Source organism: Corylus avellana, chromosome 1 (assembly GCF_965113065.1).
Source record: "Corylus avellana chromosome 1, dhCorAvel1.hap1.2, whole genome shotgun sequence".
NCBI lineage: Eukaryota > Viridiplantae > Streptophyta > Magnoliopsida > Fagales > Betulaceae > Corylus > Corylus avellana.
The window spans coordinates 21,310,024-21,334,324 of NC_142490.1; the positions used below are offsets into that span (position 1 = coordinate 21,310,024).

Sequence of the window (24,301 nt, forward strand, 5' to 3'; positions counted from 1 at the left end):
AGCGAGGAGAGATGAAATGGGGGCAAAGACCGAGATGAAAACGGGGAGGAGAGAACGATGAAATGGGGAAAGAGAGACCAATTTCTAGTTTTTTTTTATTATTATTTCAATCCAAAAAAAATATTTTTTAGTTTTATATATTTATATTTTTTTTACAGGGAGGGGCTGATTATGCATGTAACGCTATATATATATATATATATATATATATATATATATTTTTTTTTTTTGTTGGTAGCGAATATATAATTTGAGTATTGTAAATATTCTACTTTTATTTGTTATTTGGAGAGAATCTAACCCTTGGACATGGTCAAGTTCAGCCACTTGTCCATAGTGGATTTGGATAAAAATTATCCTATTTTTATAATTCTTTTATTTGCCAAAAAGATGTTTTACCTATTTTTGCAGAGAGTACCAGCAAACGTTATTTATTGAATAATCATGTCTACTTTCACAGTATGGGAACGTAGCTCAATTGGTAGAGCCTTCACCGATGCTTTGTGAAAGGAATGGGGATTGATACCTTGCGTTTCAATGTTTTTTTATTTTGCTTGTTTTATTTTTGAAGAAAAAACAAATGAGACTTTTGAATAAAAAAATAAAGAAGTATTTTTGATGAGTTTCACTAATTCAGTCGTCAACGTTTGTAACTCATCGTTGGAGATGTGGCTGGCTCGTCGTCAGCGGTGCTCAGCGTTGTGGTCTTTGTTGCTGGCCGTTGGTGAGGGGAGAGGGAAGAGAGATGAAATGGGGGAAGAGACCGAGATGAAAACAAGGAGGAGAGAACGATGAAATGGGCGAAGAGAGAACACTATACAATTTTTTTTTTTTTTTTTTAAAAAAAAGAAAAAAATATTTTTTAGTTTTATATATTTATATATATATTTTTATTAAGAGCAACACGTGTCACCATTTCGTTAGTGCTGATGTGGCAACTAACGGAATTTGTCAATTTTTTTTAACGGATTTTGACTACAGAGACTAAATTGTTTTTTTGGCATACCCAAAAGACTTCTGGAGTTCATTTTGATACAACAAGGAACTTTTTGTAATTTAGGCCAACAACAAGGAGGTACTGATTATGCATTTATCCCAATATATATATATATATATATATATATATATATATATATATATTTGTTGGTAGCGGATATATAATTTGATTAATGTAAATATTATATTTTTATTTGTTATTCGGAGAGAATCTAATAGTTGGACATGGTCAAGTTCAGCCACCTGTCCCTAGTGGATTTGGATAAAAATCATCATATTTTTATAATTCTTTTATTTGCTAAAAAGAACTTTTACCTATTTTTGCAAAGAGGACTAGCAAATATTATTTATTGAGTAATCATGTCTACTTTCACAGCATGGGAATGTAGTTCAATTGGTAGAGCCTTTGCCAGTGCTTGGTTGAAGGGACACGGATCAATACCTCGTGTTTCCATTTTTTTTTTTTTGAAGAAAAAATAAATGAAACTTTTGAATATAAAAAATAAAGAACTATTTTTGATGAGTTTCAATGATTCAGTCGTCAGCGGTTGTAAGTCATCGTCGGAGATGTGGTTGGCTCATAGTCAGCGTTGCTTAGCGTTGTGATCTTTGTTGCCGGCCGTCGGTGAGGGGAGAGAGAAGAGAGATGAAATGAGGGAGGAGACCGAGATGAAAACGGGGAGGAGAGAACGATGAAATGGGGGAAGAGAAAACACTATACAGTTTTATTTTTTTATTTTTTATATAAAAAAATATTTTTTAGTTTTTTTTTTTTACTTTTATATATTTATATTTTTTTTATTAAGAACAACGTGTGTCATCATTTCATTAGTGCTGAAGTGGCAACTAACAGAATCTGCTTAATTTTTTAACCGAATTTGACTATTGGGATTATATTATTTTTTTGGCATATATATATATATATATATATTTTTTTTGTTTTTTTTGGTAGAGGATTGGTAGAGCCTTCACCAGTGCTTGGGTGAAAGGAACGCGGATCGATACCTCGCGTTTCCATGTCTTGTTTTTTCCCGGAATCTTCCTATCCGGGCAATGGCCTTGAAATCCAGGATTTAACAGGAAGGTTGAATATGATTATTCTTAACGGAACATATTTTTTTTGTAAATTAGCTCAAATTTGACTGAAAATAGTATTTAAGGAGCCCATTTTGAATACTCTTATATAACCCACAATCATCGTAATCAATCGATACTGAAAAAAATAAAATAAAAAAATGCGACCACCACCTTCTCTTCACTCCAATTTCTTCTCCTCTCTCAAGCAGGTAAATCGTACCCACCCCTCTCTGTATCTCTTTCTTTCTTTCTCATTTGTTTTGTAAATACATATATTCTCAGTTTTGCTGCTTTTGCTTTGCATTGGTTTCACAATTCACAGGTTGAGAAGAGATTGAAATTAGAAGAACCATCACAACCCCACACCCTCTTACCACACCCACTACCAGAGACTGAAGACTTGTCAACAGAATCTCTAGGCTCACCCATATACCTCCACTTTGATCAATCCGCTTCCCACACCTCAACCCTCCAAGACAACAGTGAACCCCCTCAAGCATTCCTCTCAAGTTCCCCACAAACCCAACTTCAACCCGACGGCCTAGACCACCCCAAAACCGTAGTTGAAACTGAAAACGACGCCGTTGACGATATCCAACGGTTAATACAGCTCTTGGATTTATCAGATTGTGAGGAGAAAGAAGAAGAGGCAGAGAGGGAGAGAGGAGGTTTGGGTGATGGCAGTGGTGGAAATTCTTGTGATTGGGAAGATGGGTTTTATGCAAAGATTGTTGGGTTTAAGGGCCCAAAGTGTAGAAAGGAAGTGGAGAGGTTGGAGGGGTGGATTGAGTATTTTATGAATGGGTGTGGCGTGGAGGAGAGGAGGGAGCCTTTGAGATTGGCATATTTGCTTTTGGGTAAGGCTGCTTTTGTTTCTGAGGGTGCTGATTGTGGCGTTGGAGGCCTGGAGTTCCCTTCAAGTATAGTGGAATTTTTGCAGAATGATCCTCCTAAGACCTAAGAAGTAAGGAACCCCATGTTTCATATTTTCCCTTTTGTACCCTTTAATGCAATTTTAGTTTCAGAATTTTTATAAAAATTGTGAGCACTTTCGATATGAAAATGATCAGCTTGTTTAGGAGGAATTCAACTCTTATGGTGATTGTTGAATTTTGGATCAGGACATGTTATGCAAGTATTTTTTTTCCTTGTTTGTTTTGTTCATAAGATGATGCTACATATAAATTCATTTGGCCTTATATACCACTGATGCAAACTTTACTTGTATAGATTTATATATCAGGTTACTCAGCCAGGAGGTTAATTCTGCAAATAATTGTTGTGTAAATCTCTTTTAAGCAATTTGGTGTTCAACAATTGATTTCTAGAAACTTTTCTTTAATCAAGTTTTGCATTATTTTTTCTCTTATTATCTTCATTCCAATTTCTTTGGTAAAAACAAAAAATAATTTTCGTCTTTATGCTACGGCACAACACTTTTTCAAACCAAAAACAAAAAAATGCTCCCAAAACAAATTAACAAACATACCCAATTGCCTTTTTCTAGAGTGCTTCTTCAATTTTCATGCCCTTTCCGAGAAACCCTCAAAATGTTGATGCACACAAAACTTTGTAAAACGAAATGGAAAAACAATAAGTGAGAATTTGATTGTCACTGCGAAACATTCTTCAGGGTTTCCAACAAAATCAAACTATTTCATAGATCAAGTTATGATGCCAATATAGGCACACTGGCCCACAATCAATTTAGTCTGCAGACTTTTTCCCATCTCGACGACAGCATCAAAGTATGGCTATAACTCATTACCATAATCTTCGCTGAGGGAAAATATAGCATGAGTTTGGTACTATATGCGCTTGCTTAGCTTCAAAAGTACAGACAACACTTCATCTGTGTCGGGTCGATCCTCACGATTTGGGTGGGTGCAAAACAATGCTAGTTTTAGTAGCTCTTCCAATACTTCTTCATGCTTCTTGGAGATATTCAGCACCAGCATAGGGTCCAGAATTTGAGGAAGACTGTTCATTCCATTTGCAAGAGCTTTCTCCACAAGTTGACGCAAACTGGTAGGCAGCCCATCTTTTTGATCTGTGAGTCCTGTTGGCCTTCGTTTCGATAGAAACTCCATGACTATTGTACCAAAGCTGAATATGTCCACTTTTGTTGTGATTTTCGTCATATATGCAAACTCTGATAAGAGAACAAACATGTTTTAGCACATTGAGGATGGACAAATGGCAAAGAAAAAGTGAAAATTCGACAGACAGTAAGACAGCAAGAATTATGTGAGATAAACTTGATAACTGAGAAGGGCTAGTAATGAGTTACCTGGTGCCGAGAAGCCAATAGTGCCTTCAAATGCTGATGATGCTGAAAGGCTGCTTCCATCTTGAAGATGAACACCAAGTATTCGAGCTGTTCCAAAGTCACTCACATGAGCCACCCAGTCTTCATCCAGAAGGATGTTAGAAGGCTTCATGTCACAATGAACAATGGGGAAACCATATCCAGAATGCAAGTACTCCAACCCAGTTGCAATGGAAATGAAAATTTTGAGTCTCTCAGACAATGTCCACCTTGACTGGTCCACCTCGGGGTCATGTATAATGCTATCCAAGTTCCCATTCTCCATGTATTCCAGAACTAAAGCCTTCAGTTTTCTACTCTCCCAAGCATACCCAAGAACCTTCACCAAATTCCTATGCCTCAGTTGTTTCAGGGTGTTGATCTCTCGATTAAAGCACTTATCAGACTCTTCAGAGAACTGATGCAAATTCAACTATTTTACAGCTACGGTCTACCCATCTTCCAGTAGGCCCTTATACACGGTGCTCAAACTGCTGGCACCGATAATGTTGTCTTTGCTGAAGAAACCTGTAGCATTTTCTAGTTTGTTTGGTTCAAACCTCTTGAGGGTCAATGCCGGCAGAGTGTAATCGGATTCAGGATGCTCAACCCCTTCTGATTTACGTAACTTGGTACGCTGGTGAAGGATAACACTTACTAACACTAGCAATAGAAGTACAAAAATAGATCCAAGTACCAGAAAAACCAACACCTTGTTCCTGGATAGCTGATGTGAACTCTTTTTGCTGCAGGGCCTGAGGAATTCAGTTCCACATAGATCTGGGTTGCCCAACAAATTAGATGAGTTCATGTGTCTAAATATGCCTGACTCTGGAACATGCCCTTCAAGTTGATTGAAAGAAAGGTTGAGACGTTTCAAGGTGGAAAGATTGGAAAAGCTCTCAGGGATAATGCCCTTCAACTGATTCTGAGAAAGATCAAGGGAGCTAAGCCGCCTCAGACTTGCTAGTTCTTCAGGGAGCCCACCATCTAAATTGTTCCTTGAAAGATTCAAGAGAGAAAGCATATCCATTTGAGTAAGAGCTTCAGCTGGAATTGGACCAGAAAGTTTGTTCCCTGACAGATCAAGAGAGAACAAATTTCTGCAGCCGCCAAGCGTTTCAGGAATGATCCCCGTAAGATTATTGTTTGAGATGTCAATCTCCTGTACCATTTCTAACATGCCGAGCTCATCTGGAACAGTTCCAGCCAAGAAATTGTATGAGAAGCTCAGATATATCTGCATGCTTTTCATACTTACGACCACAAATGCAGGTATTGATCACGTGAGATTGTTGTGGGAGAGATCCAAGGTCATCAGCTGAATAAGATGCCCCATGCTTCTTGTAATGGACCCGTTAAGCATGTTACCATGGAGGTCTAAATGTGAAAGTTGCTTGAGTTTTGATACTCCATCTGGAATTGGACCCTTGAACCTATTGTGTTGCAACGCGAGCTCACTGAGCTGTTTCAGTTCAGATACTTCCTCAGGTATTGCACTCTCTAGAGCATTGTCATTCAGGTACAGCCCTTGGAGTAGAGAAAGTTTAGATAATTCTGATGGAACATGGCCTGAAAGACTATTTTTACCAAGTGATAAGGAGATAAGTTGGGTCAAATTGCCAATCTCAGGAGGAATTGGTCCTACGAATGAATTTGTATGGGCTCGCAAAATCTGGAGACTGGAAAGTTTTCCAATACCAGGCTTTAGCACTCCACTAAAACTGTTCTGTGACAAGTCTAAAGTACGAAGATTCGAGCAATTGAAGAGGACGTCTGGGATTTCTCCTAAAATTTTATTGGATGCAAGAAATAGGAAAGTAAGATTTCGCAACTGCCCCAAACCCTGAGGAATTCTGCCTGTTAATCTGTTAAATGATAAGCTTATGGTTAGAAGATGGGTGCAATTGGTGATGCTAGCGGGAATGGATTCCTCGAGAAGGTTGGCGTTCATGGTTAGGTTCTCCAGTTTGTAAAGCAAACTAATATCTGATGGAAGCTTCCCTGTGAGGAGTTTGAAGCTCATTGACAACTGAGTTAGATTTGTCAAGTCTGTCAAGGACGAGGGAATCTCCCCGGTGAACTTATTTGAATGTAGGGTCAAAACTTCTAATGATCTCAATGATCCTAGCTCAGAGGGTACTGTTCCAGTTAACTCATTCCTTGACAGTCCTAGATGGGTTAATGAGTTCAATTGGAACAAGGCAGCGGGAATGGTAGAATTTAACCTATTCTTGAACAACTGCAACTGTTTTAGGTTAACTAAGTTTCCAAGCTCAAAGGGAATGCTTCCAGTGAACTGATTGCTGTTTAGTTCAAGATATACAAGCTTGTTACAGCGACCTAGTTCTGAGGGTATTCTCCCAACTAGCGAATTCTCATACAAGATAAGATACTCTAAATTTGACAAGTTCCCTACGTGTCGAGGTATTGCTCCAGAGAGTTGGTTTTTACTCAGGTCTAAAGCTTGCAAAGATTCCAACCTACCAATGGACACAGGTATAGAACCTGCCAAATTGTTCCCATGCACTATCAAAAGTTGAAGGTTAGCTAAATTGCCTATGTTTGTTGGGACTCTGCCTGTGAGATTGTTATAAACGATACCAAATTGTAACAATGATGTGCAGTTGCAAATGCTTTCAGGGATGCTTCCACTTAAAGAGTTATCACCTAAATCTAGTGCCAGCAGTTTTTTGAGGTTTCCTAGTTCTGTTGGAATTGGACCGGAAAGAGAATTTTCATAAAGAGTCAGCTCAGTGAGCTGAGAGCAAAGTCCCAGCTGAGCCGGAATGCGGCCAGTGAACGAGTTGAAACTTAAATCAAGAACCCGGAGGCTTGAAAGGTTTCCAAGAAACGGTGTAATTACACCTTTGAGCTGCTTGTCAACCAGAGAAATCGAAATGACATTTGAGAAAGGGTCACAAGAAATACCAGACCAGTTGCAGTGGTGGTTCCTGTCTGTCCAATTTGCAAGTGCTCCAAAAGGGCCATCTGTGGTGGAATTATTGAAAGCCTTCAAGGTCTCAATCTGAACTTCTAAGCACGATTCTTCTGATAGAGCAGACTATGACTACAATCAAACTGACTCTTTTAGCTACCATTGTTGTAGAAATGCCAGACACTGGTGGCTGTGCTGCTGAATTGAATGGTGCATTTTATAAACAAAATCCTACCAATAATTTATCATATCAGGGAATAAAAATTTGCTGTTTTTAATCATAACAAGAAATCTTAATTTGACTTGAGGTCAAAAAGGACTTTGAGGTCATGACAGAAAACTCTATATATCATGTGAAAGACAAGTAATGATATAAGGAGAGCTAGAGTCATCCCAAATGTGACGTGTCATTTAAAATTACTAATAGATTAAAATTCAATAATGATCTTCTCAAATTGAATGATGATTTTAAATGTTACATCACATTTGGATGACTTTAGGAAAACTCTAATCTTTCTTATATTATTACTCGTGAAAGATACATGTTTTTTAATAGAATTAACAGAATCCCTTTACTGTTAAATCCTTCTGCACTAACGTCAAAAATTCATTCTGTGTGTTTGAGAAAGTCCAAGAGTCTCTTTCTTCCTCATCTGTTCATCTTTCTTCTCTTTCTTTAACACATAGCAAACCTAGATTTATCTCTCTTTCTTTGACTGAGAATTTAATCTCAACAAAAGCGTTTTCTACCAAAATGACTACTTTAGTTGAATTGTTCAAATAAATCTCCTGTAACTTGCTCTCCAACGGTCCCTTAAACCCCCGCCATCACATAACTGTCCCTAACCCCACCACAAAACCTGGTATTTACGAGAGAAATTTGTTTGGAACTTAGTGTCGGGTATGTGTCGGGTAGGCTATAATTACATTTTAAGAATGTTAGATGTTGTTCTGGTCATACGTGGATATTATTTTATAAAAAAGTAAAAAGTTAGGAATTGGTCCCATCAGTTCTTTATTTTTGTCACCCAATTTTTAAAAAATAATATTCACTTAGAACTAGAAGAACACTTAGCATTTTTTTTTTTTGACATGTCCACATAAGGGAAGGGAGATAGGGGATTCGAACTAGTGACCTCCGCTTCATTAGGTGTGGTTCACAGCCGATTGAGTTATCCCTTGGAGACAACATTTTTATTTTTTTTTTTGCCTTGGAGACATTGTCAATTTTTTAGTAATTTGGAAAATATTATTATAATTGAAAGGTTGAGGAGACATTATTAATTGAGTGGTAGTTTGATTGAAGTATGTAAATTTTTTCCTTAAAAATATCTCTCATATCTTAAAAGACACGAGTTAATTTATTAAATTCGACTGGAGGAAATTTCCCCCTGCCCAATTGGCAATCCAAATGCCTTCCTACCCGCACACCAATACGTAAATACAAAGTCCTCGTCTTTGCCCCAGAATTAGTGCTATTCACCGGTTGATTAATGTAGCACGAAAAGATGTGGGAACTGGGAAGTCTATCACTTTCTTTCTGTGGCGTGGTCGACGCGGTTTTGACCAATCTAGCATAAACAAGTTGCAATTTATATATATATTTTTTATTTTTTTAAGCAAAAAGTTCACGTACCCGCTCAAACTATCACTTAATTGATAATATTTCTTTTAAACTTTTAATTATGATAATATCTTCCTAAACTACCAAAAAATTGATAATGTCTCCCTTAAGACTAGCAAAAAGATAAAAATGATCATAATTTTTTTTTTTTTAAAAAAAAGAAGAAAATGAGAAAATTTTAAATTTTCACATCCTAGTTTATATTTTGTATTTTAAAAAAAAAGTTGTTTTAATTTGTTTTATTATTTTATTAAGGGTATTTTGTTATTGATTGTCAATTTTTTGGTAGTTTGAAGGGGACATTGTCGCAATTGAGTGTTTGGAAAGAATATTGTCAATTAGATAGCAGTTTGAGGGGGGTATGTGGACTTTCTCATTTTTTTTATTCAAAAGAGCAGGCAGAGGAAGCAAACTGTAGCTATTTTACCTGTACATGACCAAAGTAATATCTACTCACGGGGACCGTACAAGAAGGGCCTATACGGTGAGAACTGCATGTGTTCCCTTAAGTCCGATTGAACCATAACTTGACTCAGTCCTATTAGAACATCAATGAACTCAAGGCGACTAATACTAACAGGATTCGGAATTCCTAGTTCGAGAATTAATCTCTCGGTCTAACAAATATTGTAATTGACAGCTAAAGAGATTGGTTGGCTTTTGAGTTGTGCTATGGGTAAGAATAACAATCAGGAGGGTTGGCTGCTGCGGTATTTAAAATTTTACTAGGAGTAATGTTAAAAGGAAGACATGCATATACATTTTCAAAATTAATGTGACTTTTAAAATTACCATTTGATCAAAATCTAATAGTAATATATCACAAATCTAACGATAATTTTAAAAGTCATATAAATTTTGAGAGGACATGAGAATGTCATTTAACATTACTCCTCAAAGAAAGACAAACAATTGAAATTAAGGACTTCGTTTGATTGTTAATTGTCTTGCTAGGCCTTGTGCTTAGATCAACGTTTATAAAGAAAATTTTTGCAGAATGATCCTCCTAAGACCTAAGCAGTAAGGACCCTCATGTTTCATATTTTCCCTTTTGTACCCTATAATGCAATTTTAGTTTCAGAATTTGTATAAAAATTGTGAGCACTTTCGATATGAAAATGATCAGCTTGTTTTGGAGGAATTCAACTCTTATGGTGATTGTTGAATTTTGGATCAGGACATGTTATGCAAGTATTTTTTTTCCTTGTTTGTTTTGTTCATAAGATGATGCTACATATAAATTCATTTGGCCTTATATACCACTGATGCAAACTTTACTTTGTATAGATTTATATATCAGGTTACTCAGCCAGGAGGTTAATTCTGCAAATAATTGTTGCGTAAATCTCTTTTAAGCAATCTGGTGTTCAACAATTGATTTCTAGAAACTTTTCTTTAATCAAGTTTTCTATTATTTTTTCTCTTATTATCATGATTCCAATATCTTTGGTAAAAACAAAAAATAATTTTGGTCTTTATGTTATGTCCTAACACTTTTTCAGACCAAAAACAAAAAAATGCTCCCAAAACACATTAATAAACATACCCAATTGTGTTTTTTCTCTTATTATTCAGATTCTGCCCCTATGTGGCGGTGTCATGATATGTCATTAAGATATTATAGGTTTTATATTTTAGGGATAAATGCATAATCAATCCTTGTAGTTGGCCTAAATTACAAAACACTCTATGTGGTATCAAAATGAACTTAGAGTTCTTTGAGGTATGCCAAAAAAACAATTTAGTTCCTGTAGTCAAATTTCGTTAAAAAATTTAACAGATTCCGTTAGTTGCCATGTAAACACCAATAAAATCGTGACACGTGTTGCTCTTAATAAAAAAGAATATAAATATATTAAACATATAAAATTGTTTTTTTTAAAAAAAAAAGAAAAAAGAAGCAAAGGGGTGGCTGCCCAACCAGTTCAATTTCCTTAACTCTTCTTATCCTCTCACCTTTGTTAAAGAAGAAAAGAAGTGGGTTTAATTCATCCAAAAAAAGTGGTTCTAGTTCGTGGCAATATATGAGAATTGATGAGCTTCACTGCTTCAGTTGTCAGCGGTTGTAACTCGTCATTGGAGATGTGGCTGGCTTGTCGTTAGCGGTGCTCGGCATCATGGTCTTTGTTGCCGGCCGTCGGTGAGGGGAGAGGGAAGAGAGATGAAATGGGGGAAGAGACAGAGATGAAAACGGGGAGGAGAGAACGATGAAATGGGGGAGGAGAGAACACTATACAGTTTTTTTTTTTTTAAAATATTTTTTTGTTTATATATATATATATATATATATATTTTATTAAGAGCAACACTTGTCACCATTTCATTAGTGCTGATGTGACAACTAACGAAATCTGTCAAATTTTTGAACCGAATTTAGCTACCAGGACTAAATCGTTTTTTTGACATATTCAAAAGACCTCTGTGTTCATTTTAAAACCATAAGAAACTTTTTGTGATTTAGGCCAACCACAAAGAGGGACTTATTATGCATTTATCCCCATATATATATATATTTGGTTGGTAGTGGATATATAATTTGAGTAATGTAAATATTATATTTTTATTTGTTATTTGGAGAGAATCTAACCCTTGGACATGGTCAAGTTCAGCCACCTGTCCATAGTGGATTTGAATGATTTCTTTTATTTGCCAAAAAAAGGTTTTACCTATCTTTGCAGAGAGTACCAGAAAATGTTATTTCAAAAATAATCATGTCCATTTTCACTGCATGGGAACGTAGCTCAATTGGTAGAGCCTTCGCCAGTGCTGAGCGAAAGGAACGAGGATCGATACCTCGCGTTTCCATGTTTTGTTTTTTCCCCGGAATCTTCCCATCCGGGCAATGGCCTTGAAACCCAGGATTTAACAGGCCGGTTGAATATGATTATTCTTAACGGAACATATTTTTCTTGTAAATTAGCTCAAATTTGAATGAAAATAGTATTTAAGGAGCCCATTTTGAATACTCTTATATAACCCACAATCATCGTAATCAATCGATACTGAAAAAAAAAAAAATATGCGACCACCACCTTCTCTTCACTCCAATTTTTTCTCTTCTCTCAAGCAGGTAAATCGTACCCACCCCTCTCTGTATCTCTTTCTTTCTTTCTCATTTGCTTTGTAAATACATATATTCTCAGTTTTGCTGCTTTTGCTTTGCATTGGTTTCCCAGTTCACAGGTTGAGAAGAGATTGAAATTAGAAGAACCATCACAACCCCACACCCTCTCACCACACCCACTACCAGAGACTGAAGACTTGTCAACAAAATCTCTAGGCTCACCAATATACCTCCACTTTGACCAATCCGCTTCCCACACCTCAACCCTCCAAGACAACAGTGAACCCCCTCAAGCATTCCTCTCAAGTTCCCCACAAACCCAACTTCAATCCGACGGCCTAGACCACCCCAAAACCGTAGTTGAAGCTGAAAACGACGCAGTTGACGATATCCAACGGTTAATGCAGCTCTTGGGTTTATCAGATTGTGAGGAGAAAGAAGAAGAGGCAGAGAGGGAGAGAGGTGGTTTGGGTGATGGCAGTGGTGGAAATTCTTGTGATTGGGAAGATGGGTTTTATGCAAAGATTGTTGGGTTTAAGGGCCCAAAGTGTAGAAAGGAAGTGGAGAGGTTGGGGGGGTGGATTGAGTATTTTATGAATGGGTGTGGCGTGGAGGAGAGGAGGGAGCCTTTGAGACTGGCATATTTGCTTTTGGGTAAGGCTGCTTTTGTTTATGAGGGTGCTGATTGTGGCGTTGGAGGCCTGGAGTTCCCTTCAAGTATAGAGGAATTTTTGCAGAATGATCCTCCTAAGACCTAAGAAGTAAGGAACCCCATGTTTCATATTTTCCCTTTTGTACCCTTTAATGCAATTTTAGTTTCAGAATTTGTATTAAAATTGTGAGCACTTTCGATATGAAAATGATCAGCTTGTTTTGGAGGAATTCAACTTGTTAGTTCTTGTGTTGGCTTAATTCAATTCCAAAATGCAGATGCTACTGTTCACAGGCTCAAACACTGATATAGAATGCTCAGAATCCAATCTCCACCGTTCATAATGTAGATTCATGTGTTATGAACGTCCCTGCAAAATTTCAGCTCAATCGGACCACAAACGCCCATCGATCGGAGCTGTTGATCAAGACTGGACAGGCCGGGTCCGGACCGCAATTCCCCGGGTCCGGACCTCATTTCCAGAGACTAAAATCTTGCTCCGCAAAGCCGTGTCCGGACCGCCCATTAACATGTCCAGACACCCCGTAAGTTTTAGGCCCAAAAACGTGATTTTAAGTGGGTTAGGTCTAGGGTTTTATCGGGGGTATATATACATCAATATAGAAGAGAGAGGCACGAATTTTTACCCCCAGAGAGTTCGTCGGAGGCTGTGCTAAGAGAGATCATATGTGGTGAGCGTTAAATTAAATCTCTTAGAGTTTTAGTTATTCCTTTGATAAATCTACGGTTGAAAAGTCTATCGGAAGGGTCCGGTAAAGGAGAATCACGTTGAAGAAGATTGTGAGCAAGGAGACGAGTTGTAAGCTTGTCGATCTTACAGAGCCAAGGTCTTGCAAAGGGTTGTAAGTGTTCCTAGTGTCTGTAATCTGTGGATAATCTTTTGATAATGATTTCCTAGGTTTGGCTGCCCTGGAGAAGTTTTACTTTTAGATCGGTTTCTAAAAGGTTTCATCTTCGTAACCAAAATATCTGTGTCTGCCTCTTTATTGCTTTATATATTTTGGGTGATTGAATTGTTTATTGCTTCATAATATTAATTCCGCATAAATTGTGATAAACAAGTTTTTAGAGTCGGCATAGTGTTTTTCAATTGGTATCAGAGCGGGTTCACTCTGTTTGGATTAAATTCTTGAGTGAGATCTGTTGACTCCTGTTTGCTATGAATACTTCTCAAGGGGAATATGATCTTATAAACTCCTTCAACAATTTGTTGGAAAAATTCACTCTTTTGAGACATCAATACACAAATTGTTTGGGGGATTTACAAGATCTTAAACATGTGAATGAATTTATTGTTAATGAATTGTCTGAATCACATGTCCTAATTGATTCTTTGAAATCTGATAAAGAATCTTTGGCGAATGATTTGTCTAAATCACATATCTTGATTGATTCTTTGAAATCTGAGATTTCTGTGCTTGTTGAAAAGTCTTTATCACTTGAGAATGAATTGAATGTTTCTAAGGAACTCTCACGAAATTTCTCTAGTGATAATTTGAAAAGTTTTATTTGTACTGAAGAATTTGTTCCTAACAAGCCTAGTATGATTGTTGATAATGTTGGTGCATCTACTTCACATGTTTCTAATGAGTCCTTGAATGTTGAGCCTGTGAATGTTAAAGAAACCAAGGCTAATTTGTCTAAGACTCCTTCAGTTAAACAAACTCAAGGTAAGTTTTTTCCTACATGCCATCATTATGGGATTGTTGGTCACATTAGACCAAACTGTTGGAAATTCAAAGCTGCTCCAAAGAAAGAAAATCATGCAGCTGCTCCGACTCTCCATGGTAAGAAAGGTAAGAAAATTTATGTTAAGCATCATGCATCTTACCCTAAGCTTAGAGTCATGCATCCTCATAGAAAATTACCTTCTAAAAGGTTTGTGCCCACTTGTCATCATTGTGGAAAGGTTGGTCATATTCGACCAAAGTGTTTTGATTAGAAATCCCATAAGCATAAAAGTGAAAATTCTTATTCTAGGAAAGAAAGTGAGGGTTTGGTCATAATGATGAGAGAAGTGCTATCTAGGCTAGATAAGTTTGAGCAAAGTCATAAGTCTAGACCAAAGATTTCTCAAGTGTGGGTTAGGAAGGATGATACTATTCACCCATTGAGGGGGAGTGGTAGTGATCTCACCTAAAGTTAGGTGAGTCAATAACATGCCTAGGATTAATTGTTTTGCTTATTTTGTAATATCCTAGAGTATGTTGTTTTTTTTTTTGCATTGCATTTTTTTTGTTTTTGCTTTATTGTTTATGCACTGCATTGTTTTTGTTGTTACACTTTCTGTATGAAGAGTATATACATTATTGTTTTGAGATTCATGTTTTGAGGCATATTCATAAAGGATTTTTCAAGAAATTCATATATCATGATCTTTGAAAGGCTTATAGATGAGATGTTGTGTGCGGACCACCAAGATTTTTGTCTACTTGCTAATCAAATGTTCAGGAATGTGTAATGTCTTGTGAAGACCTAGAAGTAGTTATTAAACCAAATCATTATTTTGTAGTGGGACCTATAAGATGTGATGAAAGTTTAATACTAAAGGACATTCATGTCTTGCCTATTGTAATCTCAATTCAAGCATGTTGTTTTGTTTTGCATTGCATTTTTCTTTGTTTTGCATTTGTTTTTCTTTTGTGTGCATTTCTTTTGTGAAAAATTTCAAAAAGACAAAAATATGTTACTTTGATTGTTTCCTTTTCTTTCTTTTGTCTTATGCACCTAGATAGTCCATTAATTTCTCATGTTGCTTTTTATGGATTTAATTCCTTACATCTTGGAATGTTCTTAATATGCATGAGATGAAAATTTGTGTCAATGGACTTGTTTTTGTAGTTACCTAAAGCCTGAGCTTATGTGGTACATTTTGCCTATGCTTTATCTTTTGTGCACATTTAAGCTTAAATTGAGGTTTTATTTCACTTTATTTGTGAGGTCTGTTAGGTAACCATATGAGGTTTTTGACTAGTCATATTCTTCAAATTGACCAGATGCTAGTTGAACCTAAGGCTTAAAAATTTCTGCTTTCTCTTTTGTGATAAGCACCAAAAGTCTAAAGACACTTTCTCAAGGAGAAAAATAAACAAAATAATGAAACAAATAAAATAAAAAGATCATATTCCAAAAGGAATTTATTTCACTGTGTCAAACTTGTGCAAAATATTTTACAAAGAGAATTGTATAGGATGAGAGTGGCTAGGCCCTAGTATGATAAGGTTTGACTTTTGATTTGATATACTTGTCAAAACCTCATGGTGGTGAAACTTTCTCCTCATTTTGGAAATTGAAAATTTTTCTCTTTGGATGGCTTACCCACACACCACACAAGCATAGGCTGAATGAAACATTTTCTTGGCTTGGGTTAAGCAATATGAGTTCTAGCCATTTCTAGTCTCATGTATATTTTGCATATTTGGAGCATGTTTGGATATTCATTGTGCAATACATGAGTCATTGATGTGTTATCATGTGTGTTCATTTAACTTTTAAGGGGGAGAAACATGCTTTGCATTTCCAGTTTCCTGTTGTTAATTGAGTCATATATAGAGGGGGAGTTTTGCTGATGTTTCTTTATGATCACGCATTCTACGTCATTTTTTTATCATGAGTTTTATTTATGTCTTCTTGTTCCACATATGCCTTGATGTATTTTGTGAAGTGTTTCAGGAAACATGAAGACCTTTTGTCATTCTGTGACAAAAAGGGGGAGTAAATATGGGGAGATGATGGGATTGGCTCGACATTTTGGTTTTGTCACTGAATTGCCAAAGGGGGAGTTTGTTAGTTCTTGTGTTGGCTTAATTCAGTTCCAAAATGCAGATGCTACTGTTCACAGGCTCAAACACTGATATAGAATGCTCAGAATCCAATCTCCACCGTTCATAATGTAGATTCATGTGTTATGAACGTCACTGCAAAATTTCAACTCAATCGGACCACAAACGCCCATCGATCAGAGCTGTTGATCAAGACTGGACAGGCCGGGTCCGGACCGCAATTCCCCGGGTCCGGACCTCATTTCCAGAAACTAAAATCTTGCTCCGCAAAGCCGTGTCCGGACCGCCCATTAACATGTCCAGACACCCCGTAAGTTTTAGGCCCAAAAACGTGATTTTAAGTGGGTTAGGTCTAGGGTTTTGTCGGGGGTATATATACATCAATATAGAAGAGAGAGACACGAATTTTTACCCCCAGAAAGTTCGTCGGAGGCTGTGCTAAGAGAGATCATATGTGGTGAGCGTTAAATTAAATCTCTTAGAGTTTTAGTTATTCCTTTGATAAATCTACGGTTGAAAAGTCTATCGGAAGGGTCAGGAGAATCACGTTGAAGAAGATTGTGAGCAAGGAGACGAGTTGTAGGCTTGTCGATCTTACAGTGCCAAGGTCTTGCAAAGGGTTGTAAGTGTTCCTAGTGTCTGTAATCTCTGGATAATCTTTTGATAGTGATTTCCTGGGTTTGGCTGCCCCGGAGAGGTTTTACTTTTAGATCGGTTTCTAAAAGGTTTCCTCTTCGTAACCAAAATATCTGTGTCTGCCTCTTTATTGCTTTATATATTTTGGATGATTGAATTATTTATTGCTTCATAATATTAATTCCGCATAAATTGTGATAAACAAGTTTTTGGAGTCGGCATAGCGTTTTTCAATTGGTATCAGAGCGGGTTCACTCTGTTTGGATTAAATTCTTGAGTGAGATCTGTTGACTCCTGTTTGCTATGAATACTTCTCAAGGGGAATATGATCTTATAAACTCTTTCAATAATTTGTTGGAAAAATTCACTCTTTTAAGACATTAATACACAAATTGTTTGGGGGATTTTCAAGATCTTAAACATGTGAATGAATTTATTGTTAATGAATTGTCTGAATCACATGTCCTAATTGATTCTTTGAAATCTGATAAAGATCTGTGTCTGCCTCTTTATTGCTTTATATATTTTGGGTGATTGAATTGTTTATTGCTTCATAATATTAATTCCGCATAAATTGTGATAAACAAGTTTTTGGAGTCGGCATAGCGTTTTTCACAACTCTTATGGTGATTGTTGAATTTTGAATCAGGACATGTTATGCAAGTATTTTTTTTTTCCTTGTTTGTTTTGTTAATAAGATGATGCTACATATAAATTCATTTGGCCTTATATACCACTGATGCAAACTTTACTTGTATAGATTTATATATCAGGTTACTCAGCCAGGAGGTTAATTCTGCAAATAATTGTTGTATAAATCTCTTTTAAGCAATTTGGTGTTCAACAATTGATTTCTAGAAACTTTTCTTTAATCAAGTTTTGCATTATTTTTTCTCTTATTACCTTCATTCCAATTTCTTTGGTAAAAATAAAAAATAATTTTCGCCTTTATGTTACGTTGTATCACTTTTTCAAACCAAAAAGAAAAAATGCTCCCAAAACACATTAACAAATATACCCAATTGCCTTTTTCTAGAGTGCTTCTTCAATTTTCGCCTTGATGCACACAAAACTTTGTAAAACGAAATGGAAAAACAATAAGGGAGAATTTGATTGTCACTGCCAAGCATACTTCAGGGTTTCCAACAAAATCAAACTATTTCATAGATCAAGTTATGATGCCAATATAGGCACACTGGCCCACGATCAATTTAGTCTGCAGACTTTTTCCCTTCTCGATGACAGCATCAAAGTATGGCTATAACTCATTACCATAATCTTCACTGAGGGAAAATATAGCATGAATTTGGTACTATATGCGCTTGCTTAGCTTCAAAAGTACAGACAACACTTCATCTATGTCAGGTCGATCCTCAGGATTTGGGTGGGTGCAAAACAATGCTAGTTTTAGTAGCTCTTCCAATACTTCTTCATGCTTCTCGGAGATATTCAGCACCAGCATAGGGTCCAGAATTTGAGGAAGACCGTTCATTCCATTTGCAAGAGCTTTCTCCACAAGTTGACGCAAACTGGTAGGCAGCCCATCTTTTTGATCTGTGAGTCCTGTTGGCCTTCGTTTCGATAGAAACTCCATGACTATTGTACCAAAGCTGAATATGTCTACTTTTGTTGTGATTTTCGTCATATACGCAAACTCTGATAAGAGAACAAACAAGTTTTAGTATATTGACGACTGACAAATGGCAAAGAAAAAGTGAAAATTCCAGAGACAGTAAGGATAATCTGACAGCAAGAATTATGTGAGATAAACTTGATAACTGAGAAGGGCAAGTAATGAGTTACCTGGTGCCAAGTAGCCAATAGTGCCTTCAAATGCTGATGATGCTGAAAGGCTGCTTCCATCTTGAAGATGAACTCCAAGTATTCGAGCTGTTCCAAAGTCACTCACATGAGCTACCCAGTCTTCATCCAGAAGGATGTTAGAAGGCTTCATGTCACAATGAACAATGGGGAAACCATATCCAGAATGCAAGTACTCCAACCCAGTTGCAATGGAAATGAAAACTTTGAGTCTCTCAGACAATGTCCACCTTGACTGGTCCACCTCGGGGTCATGTATAACGCTATCCAAGTTCCCATTCTCCATGTATTCCAGAACTAAAGCCTTCAGTTTTCTACTCTCCCAAGCATACCCAAGGACCTTCACCAAATTCCTATGCCTCAGTTGTTTCAGGGTGTTGATCTCTCGATTAAAGCACTTATCAGACTCTTCAGAGAACTGATGTAAATTCAACTTTTTTACAGCTACGGTCCGCCCATCTTCCAGTAGGCCCTTATAAACGGTGCTCAAACTGCTGGCACCGATAATGTTGTCTTTGCTGAAGAAACCTGTAGCATTTTCTAGTTCGTTTGGTTCAAACCTCTTGAGGGTCAATGCCGGCAGAGTGTAATCTGATTCAGGATGCTCAACCCCTTCTGATTTACGTAACTTGGTGCGCCGGTGAAGGATTATACTTACTAACACTAGCAATAGAAGTACAAAAATAGATCCAAGTACCAGAAGAACCAACACCGTCTTCTTGGATAGCTGATGTGAACTCTTTTTGCTGCAGGGCCTGAGGAATTCAGTTCCACATAGATCTGGGTTGCCCAACAAATTAGATGAGTTCATGTGTCTAAATATGCCTGACTCTGGAACATGCCCTTCAAGTTGATTGAAAGAAAGGTTGAGACGTTTCAAGGTGGAAAGATTGGAAAAGCTCTCAGGGATAATGCCCTTCAACTGATTCTGAGAAAGATCAAGGGAGCTAAGCCGCTTCAGACTTGCTAGTTCTTCAGGGAGCCCACCATCTAAATTGTTCCTTGAAAGATTCAAGAGAGAAAGCATATCCATTCGAGGAAGTGCTTCAGCTGGAATTGGACCAGAGAGTTTGTTCCCTGACAGATCAAGAGAGAACAAATTTCTGCAGCCGCCAAGCGCTTCAGGAATGATCCCCGTAAGATTATTGTTTGAGATGTCAATCTCCTGTACCATTTCTAACATGCCGAGCTCATCTGGAACAGTTCCAGCCAAGAAATTGTATGAGAAGTTCAGATATATCTGCATGCTTTTCATACTTGCGACCACAGATGCAGGAATCGATCCCGTGAGATGGTTGTGGGAGAGATCCAAGGTCATCAGCTGAATAAGATGGCCCATGCTTCTTGCAATGGACCCGTTAAGCATGTTACCATGAAGGTCTAAATATGAAAGCTGCTCGAGTTTTGAAACTCCATCTGGAATTGGACCCTTGAACCTATTGTGTTGCAATGCGAGCTCGTTTAGCTGTTTCAGCTCAGATAATTCCTCAGGTATTGAACCCTCTAGAGCATTGTCATCCAGGTACAGCCCTTGGAGTAGAGAAAGTTTAGATATTTCTGATGGAATAAGGCCTGAAAGACTATTTGTACCAAGTGATAAGGAGATAAGTTGACTCAAATTGCCAATCTCAGGTGGGATTGGCCCTACAAATGAATTTGTATGGGCTCGCAAAATCTGGAGACTGGAAAGTTTTCCAATACCAGGCTTTAGCACTCCACTAAAACTGTTCTGCGACAAGTCTAAAGTACGAAGATTCGAGCAATTGAAGAGGTCGTCTGGGATTTCTCCTAAAATTTTATTGGATGCAAGAAATAGGAAAGTAAGATTTCGCAACTGCCCCAAACCCTGAGGAATTCTGCCTGTTAATCTGTTAAATGATAAGCTTATGGTTAGAAGATGGGTGAAATTGGTGATGCTAGCTGGAATGGATCCCTCGAGAAGGTTGTTGTTCATGGTTAGGTTCTCCAGTTTGTAAAGGGATCCTATATCTGATGGAAGCTTCCCTGTGAGGAAATTGAAGCTCATAGACAACCGAGTTAGATTTGTCAAGTCTGTCAAGGACGAAGGAATCTCCCCGGTGAACTTATTTGAATGTAGGGTCAAAGCTTCTAATGATCTCAGTGATCCTAGCTCAGAGGGTACTGTTCCAGTTAACTCATTCTCTGAAAGTCCTAGATGGGTTAATGATTTCAATTGGAACAAGGCGGCGGGAATGGTAGAATTTAACCTATTCTTGTACAACTGCAACTTTTCTAGGTGAACTAAGTTTCCAAGCTCAAAGGGAATGCCTCCAGTGAACTGATTGCTGTTTAGTTCAAGATATACAAGCTTGTTACAGCGACCTAGTTCTGAGGGTATTCTCCCAACTAGCGAATTCTCATACAAGATAAGATACTCTAAATTTGACAAGTTCCCTATCTGTCGAGGTATTGCTCCAGAGAGTTGGTTTTCACTTAGTTGTAAAGCTTGCAAAGATTCCAACCTCCCAATGGACACTGGTATAGAACCTACCAAATTGTTCCCATACAACACCAAAAGTTGAAGGTTAGCTAAATTGCCTATGTTTGATGGGACTCTGCCTGTGAGATTGTTATAAACGATACCAAATTGTAACAATGATGTGCAGTTGCAAATGCTTTCAGGGATGCTTCCACTTAAAGAGTTATCACCTAAATCTAGTGCCAGCAGATTTTTGAGGTTTCCTAGTTCTGTTGGAATTGGACCTGAAAGAGAATTTTCATAAAGAATCAGCTCAGTGAGCTGAGAGCAAAGTCCCAGCTGAGCCGGAATGTGGCCGGTGAACGAGTTCAAAGTTAAATCAAGAACCTGGAGGCTTGAAAGGTTTCCAAGAAACGGTGTAATTACACCTTTGAGCTGCTTATCAACCAGAGAAATCGAAATGACATTTGATAAAGAGTCGCAAGAAATACCAGACCAGTTGCAGTGGTGGTTCCTGTCTGTCCAATTTGCAAGTGCTCCAAAAGGGTCATCTGTGATGGAATTGTTGAAAGCCTTCAAGGCGTCAATCTGAACTTCTAAGCTCGATTCTTCTGATAGAACAGTAACTACAATAGAGCAGACTATGACTACAATCAAACTGACTCGTTTAGATACCATTGCTGTGGAAATGCCAGACACTGATAGGCTATTGATATGCATGCTGCTGTATTGAATTCTTCATTTATAAGCAAAATCATTCCATTCCAATAATTGATCTTGTCAGGGAAGAAAAATTCGATTCTTTGAATCATAACAAGTAAACTAAATTTGACTTTGAAGCCATCCCATTATGACTTCAATGTCACAAAGCCTACAAACATATCCAAAAACCTACAACATGCAAGTAAATCCAAACGCTTGCCTACTCACACCTACAGCTACATAAAAACAAAAAGCCATGTACCTAAGTTCACATAAACTTGTCTTTTGCGCCAATATTCAATGTTTTCTGCAGGCATTTAGATGGAACCAGTGAGTAATGTAGTGTAAAATGGTTTGGGAAAGAGTTAAATTAAACTAAAATTAAGATTTGCAAACATGGGTCGGCTACAAGTTGTGTAGAAGTACACAGATTTTGGAAATCTAGCACTGTAGCTTTCTGTGGGGTTGTGGACGCGGCTTTGACCAAGCAGCCGCAACACATGGACAAGTTGCCATTGATGGCGCAAAGAGATTGGCTGGTTTTTGAGTTGAGCCAAAAAAAAGGGTGTGGGCAAAAGGATGAGAGAGAATCTGCCCACTGTTCATTGAAGGTGGTGACCTTCAATAATTGAAGGTGCAAAAAGGGAAGTTTTTTGGTTGCTTGAGGGTGACCTTCGAAAGGAAGAATATGTGTTACTTAAAAAGGTTTACAGAAAGCAAGTTGACAGCTGTGGGATTTGAACCCACGCCCTTTCGGACCAGAGCCTAAATCTGGCGCCTTAGACCACTCGGCCAAACTGTCACATGAAAACTATAATTCTAATATTATAATATAACACCGGTAATCAATACTACACTACCATGCATCAACCTTAATTATAGTAAAGATTAGTCAATATCCTCTAATTAAGGCTCCAATTATGAGAATATATATATATATTAGAAAAAAAATTCTACATACTTCCTACAAGTTACCATCCATTTGACAATATCCTCTCCAAATTTTCAATTGCGACAATGTCCCCTCAAATTACCAAAAAATTAACGTCCCACAAGGCTAGCAAAAAAAATAAAACTAACCCTACATTTTTTTCAATGAAACAAAAATAGTCCCAAAAAATAAAATAAAAAGAACAAAAAACAAAAAAATTAATTTTTTTTAGGGAAAAATACACTTTACCCCCATTCAATGTTTCAATTTTTACAATGCACCTCCCAAAGTTTAAAATTCTTTCAATTTGACCCCAGTGTTTTAATTTTTACAATAAACCCCCAAAGTTTAAAATTTTTTCAATTGAACATGTCCTCCCAACTGAGAACTGTTTTTGGCTCATCAAACAAGAACTTGTCTAAGCTCCCATTGGCAATAAAATCATATACAAGAAGAAGATCGCCTCCTTTGCGACACCAACCCATTAACTGAACCAAGTTCTTGTGGCATTACAAAAAACAGGATGGTTACTGACGTGGCAAACAATAACAGAATTTTGCCACGTCAGTAATTATTGACGTGCCAAAAGTGGCACGTCAACAATTTTTTTTTGACGTGTTGAATATGATACGTCAATATTTATTGAAGTGTTACATTCAACATGTCAGGATTTCCTAACGTGTCAATATTTGACACGCTAATAAATATTGATGTGTCACTTTGACACGTCAATATTTCTTAAACGTCAGAAATTTCTGACGTGCTAGTTTAGCACGTCAGTATTTCTTATTTATTTATTTTTTTTTATATCAGGTTTATTTATATTTCTGACGTGCTAAAACTAGCACGTCAGTATTTCTTAATGTTTTTTTTTTTCTTTTTAATATCAGGTTTATATATATATTTCTGACGTGCTAGTTTTAGCACGTCAAAAAAAAAAAAAAAAAAAAAAGCGAGACATTTAACTTTAATTTTCCCTCTTTTATTATTTATTCTTTCCGCCGGATCTTCTTTTCTTATTTAATTACAGATCTTCTTTCCCTCTCTCAATCTCCCTCTTCTCTCTGCACGCAGCAAAAGCTCTTCTCTCTCAATCTCTCTACACGGCTACAGAGCTAGAAGAAAAGCAGAAGAAGAAGAAAAAGAAAAGGAGAAGAGAAGAAGAAGAAGAAAAGAAGATAAGAAGATTTTTTGGGTTTTTAAAGATTTTTTGGGTTTGGGTTTTTGAAAATGGAGGAAAGAAGAGAGAGAGAGAGAGTGAGAAAATGGAGAAGAGAAGAGAGGGAGAGAGCTAGGGGAGTAACGAAAA

At 37.2% G+C, this 24,301-nt stretch overlaps 3 protein-coding genes, 1 non-coding gene and 1 pseudogene across 5 annotated transcripts; 2 read left to right on the forward strand and 3 right to left on the reverse strand.

Moving 5' to 3' along the window:
* Positions 1-2,052: 2,052 nt before the first annotated feature.
* LOC132172347 (uncharacterized) lies at positions 2,053-3,286 on the forward strand. Its single transcript, XM_059583831.2, has 2 exons — positions 2,053-2,282; positions 2,396-3,286. The coding sequence occupies exons 1-2, from the start codon at positions 2,232-2,234 to the stop codon at positions 3,032-3,034; spliced, it is 690 nt and encodes a 229-aa protein (XP_059439814.2). The 5' UTR covers positions 2,053-2,231; the 3' UTR covers positions 3,035-3,286.
* A 246-nt stretch (positions 3,287-3,532) lies between these two features.
* LOC132171355 (uncharacterized) lies at positions 3,533-7,548 on the reverse strand (annotated as a pseudogene).
* Positions 7,549-11,654: 4,106 nt separating this feature from the next.
* Positions 11,655-12,880, forward strand: LOC148588109 (uncharacterized). The gene is made up of 2 exons (XM_088514094.1): positions 11,655-11,749; positions 12,087-12,880. The coding sequence occupies exons 1-2, from the start codon at positions 11,655-11,657 to the stop codon at positions 12,763-12,765; spliced, it is 774 nt and encodes a 257-aa protein (XP_088370220.1). The 3' UTR covers positions 12,766-12,880.
* Positions 12,881-18,187: 5,307 nt separating this feature from the next.
* Positions 18,188-22,249, reverse strand: LOC132171559 (uncharacterized). 2 transcript variants are annotated; one of them, XM_059582911.2, is made up of 3 exons: positions 21,851-22,248; positions 18,902-21,643; positions 18,188-18,754 (listed from the first exon to the last, which is right to left on the reverse strand). In XM_059582911.2, exons 1-3 carry the CDS (start codon positions 22,077-22,079, stop codon positions 18,411-18,413), a joined length of 3,315 nt encoding a protein of 1,104 aa, XP_059438894.2. In that variant the 5' UTR covers positions 22,080-22,248; the 3' UTR covers positions 18,188-18,410. The 2 variants fall into 2 exon arrangements, with proteins under 2 accessions (XP_059438894.2, XP_059438893.2); XM_059582910.2 differs by having other exon boundaries at positions 18,902-22,249.
* A 534-nt stretch (positions 22,250-22,783) lies between these two features.
* Positions 22,784-22,863, reverse strand: TRNAL-UAG (transfer RNA leucine (anticodon UAG)). Its single transcript has one exon. It is a non-coding gene; the product is annotated as a tRNA-Leu (tRNA).
* Positions 22,864-24,301: the final 1,438 nt, after the last annotated feature.

Coding starts and splice junctions, on each gene's coding strand:
- LOC132171559 (XM_059582910.2), bottom strand. CDS start 22,079: ATGCATATCAATAGCCTATCAGTGTCTGGCATTTCCACAGCAATGGTA. Junction 18,755..18,901: donor TATTGGCTACTTGGCACCAG/GTAACTCATTAC, acceptor TTCTCTTATCAG/AGTTTGCGTATATGACGAAA.
- LOC148588109 (XM_088514094.1), top strand. CDS start 11,655: ATGTCCATTTTCACTGCATGGGAACGTAGCTCAATTGGTAGAGCCTTC. Junction 11,750..12,086: donor TCGATACCTCGCGTTTCCAT/GTTTTGTTTTTT, acceptor ATATATTCTCAG/TTTTGCTGCTTTTGCTTTGC.
- LOC132172347 (XM_059583831.2), top strand. CDS start 2,232: ATGCGACCACCACCTTCTCTTCACTCCAATTTCTTCTCCTCTCTCAAG. Junction 2,283..2,395: donor TCTTCTCCTCTCTCAAGCAG/GTAAATCGTACC, acceptor CACAATTCACAG/GTTGAGAAGAGATTGAAATT.